We start from the raw sequence: 14,850 nt of genomic DNA, 5'->3' as shown, positions 1-14,850 counted from the left end.
CGGTTGTTGCATTTGATTTGGCATCCATAATGACCAGTCCCTTGTCAAGGAAGCCATCTTTGCGCAACCAACATCATTGACATAAAAAGTAAAAATGAAAGTAAGAAGAAAAATGAAAATATATGTAAATAAAAATAGATGCTCTTGATTCGTTGGAATATATAAATTAAATCATAATGAAGTGTTTTATTCCGTCGTGTAGTTCCGATTTTCACAATCGTTCGCCAGCCAATGGGATTTTTAAACATTTTTTCCCGCAAGATGCGAAACTCCGCTTGAAATGGTTGCAAATCATCGCGAGTACCGAAAATATGTAGTTTGATACCGGTTCACTAAACTTAAAAACACTTCAAATATGCTCGCTTCACTTCACTAAAGATTGTTTTAGCAGTCCTACACCTAAAAGTCAGATGCGGTTGAAACACGGGGTGACCTATTCTGAACGCTTGATTGTGGAAGAGCCAGTTCAGAAGAATCATCCAACAGTTACCGTAAAAGGTGAAAATTTCTTGTACTACTTAGAAACGAACATATCTATTTTTTATATTCATCTTCAAGGACAATAAGATATGCTGATGATATAGATTTGGAGAATATTGCTCCAAATGAAGCAATATCAGCTATTCCGAAGCTGACTGTTCAACTTTCGCGCTCGCAAAAAGCGCTTAAGTTGCTCCGTGCTAAATATAAACGGCTACAAGGTAAAGTGCTCGGAATGGAAGATATTATTTATCGACTTAAAAAGAACCAATTCCTATCGGAAGCAGGTAGTACTCTATTGCAGGTATCTTTCAGAGCATAACACGTATATAGTATACAAATCAAGATAGTTCTGAACGTTTTAGGAATTCACAGGAAATGCCACTCTTCTCTCGGAATTACAGCATAGGAAAGCAAATGATCCGTTTAGCGACCGATTGCGAAGTTTCGCAACAACATTGCATTTTTATAGTCCAAATGCGTATAGATTCGTAAGGCCAATGTCTCATGATGGACGAAATGGCCATTCGCAAGCAGATTCTATGGAATCAACATAAAAAAGTGTTTAAAGGCGTGGTGCAAAACCGAGACGGAAATGTTGATCACTTGCCAGCTGCCCGCGAAGCTCTTGTTTTTTTGATGACAGGTCTTGAAGACAACTGGAAAGTGCCAGTGGCTTACTATCTGATTGATGGCATGAAAACTGAAGAGAAGCATGAGGTCATCAATGATGTACTCAAAGCGCTTCATGACGTTGGAGTGCACATCGTTTCTCTAACATTCGACAGAACGAGAACAAATATCGCTACAGCAAATTCTCCTGGCTGCAATCTTCTCACAAATACTGATGCTGCGCTCAAAACGTATTTTAAACATCCAGTTGCCGGTTACAACATTTACGTTATTTTCGATGCTGTACATATGTTAAAATTAAGTCGAAATGCGCTTTACTCCCAAAAAGTATTGCTGACGCAAAATGGCACTGTAGTATGGGAATATATTGTCAGTTATTGAATGATTTTCAAAATTTGCAGAATATGAAACTGGCGGGAAAATTGACCAACAAACAGTTTCAAGACTCAAAAATGAGTCATTTTGGCTGTCCAGCTAATTAGCAATAGTGTTGCTGCAGCTTTGGAGCATTCGAGCCAGCTTTTTTCGATTGCTCGGCAACTGTTGAATTTTTAAGTCTTTTTAATAACCTTTTTGACATCTTCAACAGCATGAGTGATGAATCACAGGATTTTTAGAAGCCACCCTCTTGCACAAATTTCGACATATATCACCATGCTTTTCAGTATGCAGAAAGTTACATCAGATCCATACTACTGGAAAACAGTATTAAGATTCTAGACTCACGTAATCAAATTGGATTTCTGGGATTCTTAGTTAACATAGCAAGTATTCGTAATCTCTATATCGATTATTGTAGGAAAAAAGAAGAGACAGAGGACTGCAAAGTCGACTACCGCCAAGATCACGAGTCGTACCAGATCGATGCTCTTTATACGTACAGGCTAAGCTAGGATCACGTTGAAACCTTTTTGGTGCTCTAAGGTGGGTCAAACGATAACCCAAATGCAAGCCAATTTAAAGCGAGTTACAAGCGATTGCTTAAATGTAACAACATCATAAGCTCAGCGAATGCTAATTGCGTAGACTTGAATAATAAACATGTGAGAATATTCATCAAATCAATAAAACATCACAGTCGCATCACTCTAATCATCCTCCAACCAAAGAATTTGATGTACCAGATTGTAATATTGTGAAGCAAAACCATCCTGCATCCAGTCATCTAGAAGCAATCCAAATTGCACTTCCTGAATGTGTAGATTTCACTGCAATCACAGAAGACAAATTTATTTTTACCGCTGTTACCACACATGCCATGAATGTACAGAGAAAGCTACTTCTTTACCTGAAATGCCCGATATGCATACATAACATGACAAACGACAATTTGAAATACATCTGTGTAATCAGCGAGTTTCATTTGAAGGTAAGAAACACCGTTGCAATTACTCTTATTCTTAGGTACATACATTCTCAGACACTTGTACAGGGAAAACACAACTTCAATATTGAGAAATATTACAAAGGATTCGTGTCGAGTATTGAGACATCTGCAGAACGAATTAATAACAATATATTCGATCACATGTTCCACGAAGACTTTGTTACAGATTTAGAGCATCAAACGCACCAGCTCAAACAAATAACACTAGTTTACAGTGATTTGTATCCTCACAATATTTTTATCATTTCCGTAGTAAAATGGCCCACTGAAAACGAAAATGCGATTGAAAAAATTCTGTGTGGAACAGATTTTGAGATATTGCGAAAAAATCCGTTTTTGTATTTTAAAAAATTGGCCCTTCACTTCATCACAAATGTCTCATGTTGTACTCTACCGATTTTAATGATTTTAATATCATTTGATCGACAATTGCAAGACCTATCAATTATTCCTAGAACATTTTTGATCACTATTACAATTAGATCTCTATTCAGTAATTGATTAAAAAATTATTGCTATTTCTTGCAAAAATTTGGATTTTTTTTATTTGACGGTAAATTACTCAAAGAAGAACGATTTATTAAATATTTTTTATTCGTGGGTATTGAAATATGATCAATTACGAAAGTAATGAGCGGTTGTTCATTGGAATCTAAATAAAAATATAGAAGTTATGAGTATTTTTGTAAAACATAGAAAAAGTCAGTTTTTTAGAGTTTTGTGTATCTCATATAGAAAGGTTATGCAATCGGTCGGAATTTCGACTTTTCAACCGAGGCCCGAATATCTTATACCATTCGACTCAATTCGTCGAGATCGTAAAATGACTATATGTGTGTGTATGTATGTATGTACATGTGCATGTGTCAAACAATCTCCCCGACTTTTCTCAGTGATGGCTGGACCGATTTGTACAAACTTAGTCTCAAATGAAAGGTACTACCTTTCCATTGGTCGCTATTGATTTTTTTTTATTGATCCGATTTCCGGTTCCGGAGTTACAGATTGAAGAGTACGATCACACTGCAAATTCATATATACACTGGTACCACCATGATGTCCAAATGATGCAATACATATTAAAATGTGTGCAACATTGCTAGGATTTGCGTGTCTAGATCATTGATGACCCACCGAAGTCGCTTTGACCACATTGGCCACCTATTATGGTTCCTAATGCCCCGGGGAACTTACCAAGTCCCTACGTTAATGTCATACCTATTTCTCAGCGAATTCTTTACCGATTTTTACATACTTGGTCTCAAATGAAAGGTACAACGTTCCCATTGGCTGCTGTTGAATTTCTAGAATTACACGGTGATAAGCACGAACACGCAGCAAATCCCGATTTCAACGTATACGGCGATGAATGTAAAAAGGTGAAATTTTTTTCCAAAATGTTACCACAACTGCTTGGATTTGTAGCTCTAGGTCACTAACAATTATTCAAAGTCGCGTTAGCCAATACCCACGAATAAAAAATATTTAATAAATCGTTCTTCTTTGAGTAATTTACCGTCACATAAAAAAAATTCCAAAATTTTGCAAGATATAACAATAATTTTTTAATTAATTACTGAATAGAGATCTAATTGTAATAGTTATCAAAAATGCTCTAGGAATAATTGATAGGTCTTGCAATTGCAATTGTGAGATATTTGTGATGAAGTGAAGGGCCAATTTTTTAAAATACAAAAACGGATTTTTTCGCAATATCTCAAAATCTGTTCCATACAGAATTTTTTCAATCGCATTTTCGTTTTTACTACGGAAATGATAAAAAAGTTGAGGATATCACAACTTTTTGAAATTTGTAAACTAGTGTAATTACGCATTATCTGGATATCAGGATCACCGAATACGCAAAGACTATGATACCATACAAACCCAGCAATCGCCAAAAACTCACTAAGCTAATCCTCTTCGAAGGAAATTAATGTTTGTTATTGAATTATATTTTTTATTTGTATTTATTATTATATACATTTGTTTTTCATATCTCGATGGATAACTCCATGCACAATATCTGAACATGATGTTGCAGCAGATTCCAATCCTAGGGGCAGATCACTCTAGAAATGTATAACAAATTTGCATCAAATTAGAAAAAATGCATTTAATTTCCATTTTTGCATCAACTTTGCACTCCCTCGCAGAAAAGTTTGTTTCACAAACGTCCTACGCTGATTCATTTTGTTCGACGTTTTGTTGAATGTAGGGGTAATTTTTTGTAGGGTTTTGACGTCTTACACGCAACGCAAAATTCATTGCACACAACGCAAAATACATTACGAATTTCTATTTTGATGGAAAGAAATGCATTTAATTTAGCTGATTTTTAAAAATGCATCACAAGTGATCTGCCCCTAGTTCCAATCCCACTAGGAAAAGGCGACTAATATATTTTGGATCAGCTGTTTCACGCAGTCCTCTTTTTTCGTTGTCTCCCTTTGCCAAACTGAAGTCATTTTGTTATTGGTTATCTTGAGCAATCGAAAGCTTCATAACCACCAACACCGGTACGGTAAACCACATGAAAAAACACAAATTCACAATCAACTATTTCCACTGTGCCGGTTATTGACTCTCAGTTTTCAGTTCCGCCAGAAAAGCTTCTTGTGCAACACGTAAAGAACACTTAAAATGTTTAAAATCGATGGTTATGTACGTAATTATAAAAAGTTAAAATTAATATACGACTGCTGCAACGAAAACAAAACTTTTAAATGAAAACAAGAAAAACAATGAGAAGAAAAACACTTCTTGTTTGGGGCTTTATAGCTATAATGCCCCATACATGTTGTACGCTGTCAAACTCCATATGCTGTAATAGGATTGCCAGGGGGCTGGTAACTATAGAAAAATAACAAATTTTAAAGAAAATAACAGAAGAATAATCAGTGCTGCAAGTTTCGTGCCTTTTATTACCAACTATCAAATTTGACAGTACCGGTTACCCGAATCACTGGGGGTAGTCATATTTTCGATACAGTTTTGAAGCAGTAGTGTCACCACAGACCAACAGACATAACACTATGAGGGAACCCCCTCAAAAACATCGATTCGGCAATTTTCCCAGAACACTAGCTCCAACTTTTATTCACAATCCCAAACATTCATTTGCTGGTGGGTTACCCCTCAGGTTTAAGAACAATTTTTCACTAGTCCCAACTACACATATAATTAAAATGACCGTTAAAGCGGACGAAGCATTGTTTTCGAGCGTTATGTCTTCTAGTCTGTGGTGTCACGTCGTGTCGTTGGTACTACTATAATGCGCATCTTACGCCACGTCGGATTGCCTGGTATCCGACTATTACAAAATATATCAACACACCGAATACCTCCAGGAAATTTCGGTCGAATGTGCACATTTATCACATTTTCAATGTGTGCAAAACTTGAGTGATCGTAACGCCTGATTTGGAATAGGGATCTTTAGGGGTGTGCGGGTTAAGGCATTTTCTGATGCAGATTAGCACTGCGAGTTAATATCTCATTTTTTTTTTTGTTTTTAAGCCCGAAACTATTGAAAAAAACATTTTTTAGTTTGTTTCGTTTTAGGACAATAACACATCTAAACCCAAACGACTTGCACAAATCTATAAGTTGCCTCATCAGATCTACCCTAGTTTGCAGATGAAACTTGGAATTGCAAACTGCTAGCAGATTGCAAAAATACCAGATCATGCTGTGTGGAGTGTTGTCCCAGTTAACAATGAGGCGAACGAGATATTTGCAGATACGTCATTTAGTAGGACAACTATCAGTTTGTTGGCTGAATTTATCTTGTTTTTTTTAAATTAAACGCCAGTAAAGAATAATTAAGGTTTGAAAATAATATGAGTGTACTCGTAAGAACACCCGCTATCAATACATTTGAAAAACTGACACAATTTTTCCAAATTTATGATCCCCATTCGCCATATTGCGTAATGTTAGTAAAATATATATTAAAAATTTGATCGAATCTCAATCACTTAATCTACCCTAGTCAAGCGCAATGCGCATCATGGAACACGTGTGCGCGAACTTTCGTCGATTAGTCTTCACGTTGGTCAATTTCAGCTGCCTACTGGAGAATCCACTTCCGGCCACAGTTGCGTTTTCCTTCCTCTTCTTTGCGTTTGCTCATTTTCCAGCCCCTCGCAAACACACCGACAAGGGTTGCCAAATTCGTATACTTTCCATATCATTGATGATTTTCCGAATCGTTATTCGACACAGATTGTTTTTCATAGATCCCTGATTTTGGAGATTCAAATTGTCACTAATTTATGTAAATTATTTGGGTTTCTTAGAGTTTGTTTGAAAATTTACCTAAATTTTTGTCTGTTTTGACAATAGTAGATTATCTAAAAAACATTGTGCGGATCGTAGAATTCCATGTGGCAACACTGCACACCCCATCCCACAAGCTGCCATCGTCGTACACATCCGAAGGGGGTTGGAGTTTCTTGTTCGATCGTCGACTCGTTCACTTCTATCGGGTCTCTCGCCGGAATAACATTCGATTGCGTTTTTGTTGAGAACCTCCTGTTAAATTTGTAAGTGTAAAATTTGATATAGTGTTAAATTTGTAATTTAAGTGTGTTTCCTAATTCAAGTGTTTTACTAATTCAAGTGTAATTCACGAGTGTGGAAATTTGTTAGTGGATGATTTATGCCAATATAGTTTGCGAAAAATGAATGTGTTGGACTCCATGAATGAACTGCTGTTGGGCATGGTTATAGGAAGTTTTTCGTGTCGGCACGTGGCAGATTCCTGGAGCTTCACAGTGCTTCTAGTTTAGCAGCGTTTTATGATGTAGTTTTTCATTTTATTTGTTCGGAATAGAGCAATAATCATCTTAATGCTAGGCATACACATGGCGAATGATTCGAATTTCATACTTGACGCGTGGCTCAACGTTGTTATTTTTCTATGTAGCGAGTTTGTCGTACGTTAACGGGCGCAATGGTTTCCAGTGTAACATTCAAAATAAAATATTTTGCACTGAATTGAAAGACCAATCAGCCGGTACTCTACAGGCAACTAAAGTGACTCCAAATATGGCCGACTTTTCCAGTAAAGTATTCGTACGGAGAAGCCGGCCGCCATTTTGAAGATCTTTTTTTTCTCGAATGCTGGAGTGAGATTTGGCAAATTGCTCGCCTAAGCTAGTCGATGGCGATGACAAAATACTAGTTTAGCAATGTGATAAACTTGGGCGGTGAGAAAGATTTGCGCTGGAAAAAATTTAAGTTGCTAAGCCGAAATGACTTATTTTAAGCTAATGTGGGGGAAAGGTGAAGTGAAAGGCAGCAGTTAGTCATGCACGCACACCACTTCACTTCCATAATATTAGAAATGGAACACGTACAACTTTTTATTCCACGAACACATGAAAAGTTGAATTGGAAAAATTGCATGTGTGACGACTTCAATTAACTAACACTATCGTATTCGCGGTTCATCAAAGGGAGGAAACTCATCAAACTATTTTTTCCCCATTTTTTCTTTTTCACAGTGACTGACCAAGATGGGTAAGGAAAAGATTCACATTAACATTGTCGTAATTGGACACGTCGATTCTGGCAAGTCGACCACCACCGGCCATCTGATCTACAAATGCGGCGGTATCGACAAGCGTACGATCGAGAAATTCGAGAAGGAAGCCCAGGAAATGGGCAAAGGTTCCTTCAAGTATGCCTGGGTGTTGGACAAACTGAAGGCCGAACGTGAACGTGGTATTACCATTGATATTGCCTTGTGGAAGTTCGAAACCGCCAAGTACTACGTCACCATCATTGACGCTCCTGGACATCGTGATTTCATCAAGAACATGATCACCGGAACATCACAGGCCGATTGTGCTGTGTTGATTGTTGCTGCCGGTACTGGTGAGTTCGAAGCCGGTATCTCGAAGAACGGACAGACTCGTGAGCATGCCCTGCTCGCCTTCACCCTCGGTGTCAAGCAGCTGATCGTTGGTGTCAACAAGATGGATTCTACTGAGCCCCCATACAGTGAATCTCGTTTCGAGGAAATCAAGAAAGAAGTTTCGTCGTACATCAAGAAGATCGGTTACAACCCTGCTGCTGTCGCATTCGTTCCAATCTCGGGTTGGCATGGAGACAACATGTTGGAATCATCTGCCAAGATGCCATGGTTCAAGGGATGGGCTGTCGAGCGTAAGGAAGGCAAGGCCGATGGCAAGTGTTTGATTGAAGCTTTGGATGCCATTCTGCCACCGTCTCGGCCAACCGACAAGCCTCTGCGTCTGCCACTTCAGGACGTCTACAAAATTGGTGGTATTGGAACAGTCCCAGTAGGTCGTGTTGAAACCGGTGTCCTGAAGCCCGGTACCGTCGTCGTGTTCGCCCCAGTTAACTTGACCACTGAAGTAAAGTCCGTTGAAATGCACCACGAAGCTCTGGCTGAGGCTGTTCCCGGAGATAACGTTGGCTTCAACGTTAAGAACGTATCGGTAAAGGAATTGCGCCGTGGTTATGTCGCTGGCGACACCAAGAACGCTCCACCCAAGGGCGCTGCTGATTTCACCGCTCAGGTCATCGTGCTGAACCATCCTGGTCAGATCTCCAATGGTTACACACCAGTGCTGGATTGTCACACCGCTCATATTGCTTGCAAGTTCTCCGAAATCAAGGAGAAGGTAGATCGTCGTTCTGGAAAGTCGACTGAGGACAACCCGAAATCGATCAAATCTGGCGATGCTGCCATCGTCATTCTGGTCCCATCCAAGCCGCTGTGCGTGGAGTCCTTCCAGGAGTTCCCACCTCTGGGGCGATTCGCTGTGCGTGACATGAGACAGACCGTCGCTGTCGGAGTTATCAAGTCGGTCACCTTCAAGGACGCTTCCGGCGGTAAGGTTACCAAGGCTGCCGAAAAGGCTCAGAAGACCAAGAAATAGCCGCCAACAGCAGCCATCATTCAGCCTGCCGCTGCCGCCAACAGCAGTACACACACCCGCAGCAGTGGCACAAACCGAAGCAAACACCATCCGAAGCCTACATCGAGACGGATGATCAACATCAAATCTTATCACTGCTTCCATCGTAAAGCATTCAGACGAAAAGTAAACGGGCTCTTTAATTCATTCCTTTTTGCTATCTTAGAAGAACACATTAATTATATTAATAACTTTTTATTATTAATATTTAAACAATATTATCTAGAACAACACAGAATTCAGTTGTGTGTGAATGCGTACAGATAGGAAAAGCGATTCAGATTTTCCGGATAAACAAAATATAACTTTCTGAATGATTGAAGGAAAATATTAATTCTTATTTTTTCTATATAAAACAAACTGAAAACAGTGATTTAAATTGAAGCATGATTCATCTACCCCTCTTTTTTGGCAGATTGGTAACGAGAGAACGGAACTGGCAGGTATTTTGTGGAAAACACTGATAAAGCAAAATTCAAAATTCGACCAATCGAAACCTTGATAAGACTGGTCCCTTCTGATTTGGAAGGACGAAAAAAAAAACCTTTGGAATACAAAAATGAGCAAAAAGCCACAAACGACAAAAACATTTATTTTCATTTGAAATAGCTGACAATTTCCTTCTCTCACTTGATTTTCGTATCAACGGTTGAGTTCACTCGTCAGGTCGTGTTGTCTTGTTGATCCATATTTACAATCTTGAGGTTCTTCGCGACGTTGATTTATTGAGGAGTAGTACTCAAAGAGCCTTTAGCTGGCAGGACAGCATAAAGTACAGCTCTTTTCAAGGAAGCGAAAGTTTCCATAGCTTTGGGACAAGAACCGTTTTTTTCAATGAGGAAACTTCTACCTTGTAAGGTTAGCGTGCACCGTCTTTGCTCATGCATTCTGGTGAATGGTGCTATTGACTCATGACTTTAAAATGAGCGTCTGGTGGAAAGTGCCCAAAACGAAAGTTATTTTGTTCTACGATTTTGAAGGCAAGGCAACAATGATTCTTTTGTGTATTGTTGGGATCGCTTCATACATTCATTGTGTACGAAAAAAAAAAAATTTCTATCACATTTTTCTATCGATATTGGTTGAATAGGTATAGACAAAAAATTTAATCGTTTTATCTCTCCATCTTTGAAGAAATCTCGGAGTCAAGGTCGTAGTACAGTATTTTTTTTTCTTTGCTTGATGCTGGAGCGTTATGAATGACGACGCGTCTTCGACGGAAGGTTTTTCCTTCTCCGACCACTGTGGGCTATCTTCATTGAAAATAACCAGCCGTTTTGCCAAATCTTTTCCTGCTTCCCAGAGACTTTGAATTACTTCCGCAACTGAATTACCACAAATTTCCTTGAAGGTTTCCCTGGGTCGAAGTTGATTGCATAAGTGGCGCTGGCAAAGTACACCTTTAAATGAGTATATGGTCGGCTCCGTTTCGACAATTTCTAAATCACTTGTCACGGCTACTTTTTCGACCGATAAGCATTCGACAGCATTCTCCTCCTCCTCCTCCTCTATGAACGGATCGTAGTCCATTGCGCGGTAGTCAACCATATCTGTTTCATTCCCCAATTCTGACAGGAATTCCTCCTCGTAATCCTGATTCGCATCGCTGAAACCTCGGAAATACGTAAATATGCGAACATAATGAAATTATTGAAATTAGGAACTCATAGTAAATGTTTTTTATTCGAAGAAAAATAAATAATAGAATATTGTGTTTTGACTTGCTGAAGTACGTTTAATTCGACACGCGTCAACAAATAAAACGCTCCTGAACACCTGAACATGCCCTTAGATATATCTAGATATCTATAGAAGTGTAGTCCAGGATATGCTGAACAACTTTGTCGAAGGATGCATGGTGTTAGAATGTCTCTAAAACATGTTATCACAGAAAACAGAAGTCCATCTTCAGCTTTCAACTTGTGTAAAATCTCTAACGGTTTCGAAGGTAGTTTGGATATCTAAACCAGGTGCGCTACTGTCATGTTTTTTTTTGTAGCTGAGTTCGACAGAATTGACAGCGGTTATTCCTCTACCCAGTCAAACTAGTCCGGAACCGATTCGGACTTCCAGCATGAATTCCAGCTCAAATGCGTCAACCGATAGAGTCGGAATCGGTTGTTTTCTTTGAGCTAGATTCCATGCTGAATCCATCCAGGATTTCGAACCGGTTCCGGAATCGATTTGACGGATAGTTGGGATAGGTTGGTGTGGCGGCGCTAGTGTTTTCGTATATTCATTCAAATATTTACACACGTTTTTTAAATATTTTTGTTCGATCATGGATGTCTGTTCTCTGTGATGTTATATAGTTGTTCAAAGTTCGATAGATCGAATTGAGTGCCAAAAATCATTGTTTTTGCCAACACTGCGGAGGTACCAATGATATGTACAATATTAAAATCAATAATTTTGGGATATTGTTCTAAACCTTTCTCTGGCAAAAAAAATTCCACCAACGTAGTACCCGCAATGCTAAAAAAGTTTTAAACATGAATAAATCCTGAATTATTTTATCGCGTCACAAACGTCATTGCGAATGCGGCTATTTACCTGGTGGTTCCGTACAAGATTCTTCTTAATCAGTCCGAAAAAAATCTCCAACGGGTTGAAGAACGGACAGTAAGCTGGCAAGAACACAGGCAAAATGCCCATTGATATAAGATATTTAATGATATTCGCATCACAATGAATTCTGACGCCATCCATTATCCATACAGAATGAAACCCAGGATAGCTTTGAACCTGATGATTACGAAGTGCGAAATCTCGGCAACACTGAACAAATTTTATCCGGGTGAATGTGCCCTCAGTCCAAATACTTTCCAAGATTCCTCCGGCGCCAAGGAAGCACAAAAATGATGCTCGTGGTTTGCGGTAAAACCGGTAAAACTCACCCCGATTGATCACTTTTTTTCCTACAACACCGTATCCTTTTCGTCGAAGCATGTCCCTATTGTCAAAACTTACTTCATCTAAAAAGACGAGGTTGTAAACATCCCACGGAAACGATAATAGCTCTGCCATGTAACGGATGATTTCTGATTCCCGGATCTGGATTTCCCGACGCTCAAAATACTTCCAAGCCATCCCTGCCTCATGTAAAATTGTACATACGGAAGACATACTGATTGGTATTTTGAACTTCAGGTGGAACAGTTGCTTCGCCTCGTCTAGGTAGAGTCCGAGTTGCCGTTGATACACGTTTCTTCCGATTAATTGACCCATAAGTAATACATTTGAAACACCATTCAGAAATCGTTGAGCGGGCCTTGCCATAAATTACTTTTACTAATTGCTTTTACTAATGCCGAGAAAAAAGTGTCCATACAACGCATGGTAAACCGTATTTGTACTGGCGTGCTGCCGACTTACGTTCTGGATGATTAAGCTTGCCATTCCTGTGATAAAATTAAAGATAGCAATGAAAGTAAAACTTTCTTTAAATGCAACGTTATAAATTTGTTTACTTTAATGAAACTTATGCTCTTATGTACCGAGATGGCCTGTGATAGGCAAGATAATATAATTAGAGGATAATAAAAAATCATAGTATATTTTAAACTGCAAATAAAAAAATCAGTATCTTTATTGTTTTTGTAAACATATTGCGCACTTCCCACCAACCTGGACTCCGCACTTTCAAAGTGCGAGTGATCAAACTGCGAGCTGTCAAAACACATGTATTTCAAATGATAGAGATGGTATTTTCATAGACAGACTAATCGAACTAACCAGTCTATGAGAAGAATTTCATAGAAGAATAGTAAGGGCGCAGTGCGGTTAGAATCCAGTTTTTAGTGCCACAAGCAATAAACAAACAGATTTATCAACACCAGATACACTGACCGAAATGGACAGAAAATGAGCAAGTGTCGACTGCTTCGCAACTTGACTCCGGGCAGTTCGATTTAGTGCCGTCGCGACAATATTTATTACTCATGACGTTTGCAGTTTGTCATTTAACTTAATTATAAACGTGTCTGATAGGGAGATTGGAGATGCCAACTTGCCATTAACATTTCGCAGTGAATTTCTTCACATTCATTTGGGATATCTTTTCTACTTATATCAACTACGACTTCGCATTAGCCAAGCTAGACAAACTCAATATTCTTGAATAACTTCTTGACTGGTTTTGTTCCTATTTCGATGGAAGGCAACTCCAAATCAACTTTAACTTTCCGGAAGTCGCGCTAGTGCACTGAGTGCACGCTGCTCTGAAAATCTAGCGAAATCGTTTACGCCCATCAGCGGCTGCTCGTTCAGTGGGCCATTTGCGCGACTTCCGGAGGGTTAAGGACTTACTATGTATACAATTCCTCACTACATCCGGTATCCCGCAAGGATGTCATGTCAGCCCAGTAGGGGAAAGTCGGCTAATATGGACACGGTGGGTAAGTAGGACACTTTTCGTTTCTCACAAAGTGCAAAATTTAAAAAAAAAATGTTATGATACGGTAACATTTCTAAAAGATTTCAAGTTCTTCTGAAAAATGCTTCAATAATCAAGTATGAGAAATTTAAGATATACGAGCAAAACAATTTGTTTTTTTATCAACAGCGGGGAAATGGACATCATTATTAGATAGTTGATCTCGGGAAATATTTCCAAGCGAGCATGAGGTACTGGGTATTTAATAATTGATTGACAAAAAAACAGATACTGTACATAATCACTCGGAATATAGACACTTTTTTTTAAATTGGGTCATTAAATGAGAAAAAATAACCTTTTTTTATTACATAATGTTCGTCCGCATTTTTTTTTTGACAGGGATAGATCGATAAAGATGATTTTCGTTATCACAACAATGTTTTTTTCCAACTCAGGAAATGTGAAAATAAAATTTAAATTTAAAATAAAAAAAATATGTTGACAGTCTTGATTTGACACTATCAGAAGCATTTGACTTATCGAATTTCACGACAAATGATGCCCTGTCAGAAAAAATGGATTTCCCGCTGGGTTATTTTTATTTGACATAAACAAACACCATCCAATGCATAGCTTTTTCATTTTGGGTGTTGTATTGTTAGGCCAGATGTAAACAACCGCAGTTTTTCTATGTATGGTTGTCTATGTTTACATAAGATTTATTTAAAAAAAACGAAAAAATCGTTTTTACGTATTACAACGAATTTTTTTTGAAATTATGTTATATTATGTATATTGGACCTAAAATTTATCGAAAGGAATGGAAAACTATATATAGCTTAATGACCCAATTTGTGTCATGTTGGGTATGACGGACACAGTAGAGTACACACAGAAAAAAATGTTGGTAAAAATAATAATTTATCACTCTTAGTAAAAAACAACCAACGCATACTCTTAGTTTGAAAATAAAACTTTTATTTTGAATACTACTCTTCATTAGCTTAAAAGGAAAACTT

General features: G+C 38.3%; 1 protein-coding gene and 1 pseudogene across 1 annotated transcript; one reads left to right on the top strand and one right to left on the bottom strand.

The window, feature by feature from the left end:
- Nucleotides 1–6,910: 6,910 nt before the first annotated feature.
- On the top strand, nucleotides 6,911–9,781 carry LOC131686765 (elongation factor 1-alpha). The gene is made up of 2 exons (XM_058970747.1): nucleotides 6,911–7,047; nucleotides 8,011–9,781. Exon 2 carries the CDS (start codon nucleotides 8,023–8,025, stop codon nucleotides 9,412–9,414), a length of 1,392 nt encoding a protein of 463 aa, XP_058826730.1. The 5' UTR covers nucleotides 6,911–7,047; nucleotides 8,011–8,022; the 3' UTR covers nucleotides 9,415–9,781.
- A 731-nt stretch (nucleotides 9,782–10,512) lies between these two features.
- Nucleotides 10,513–12,930, bottom strand: LOC131688215 (uncharacterized; annotated as a pseudogene).
- Nucleotides 12,931–14,850: the final 1,920 nt, after the last annotated feature.

The sequence above is a fragment of the Topomyia yanbarensis genome, chromosome 3, assembly GCF_030247195.1.
Source record: "Topomyia yanbarensis strain Yona2022 chromosome 3, ASM3024719v1, whole genome shotgun sequence".
NCBI classification, from domain to species: domain Eukaryota; kingdom Metazoa; phylum Arthropoda; class Insecta; order Diptera; family Culicidae; genus Topomyia; species Topomyia yanbarensis.
This window is presented reverse-complemented; position numbering and strand designations above follow the sequence as displayed.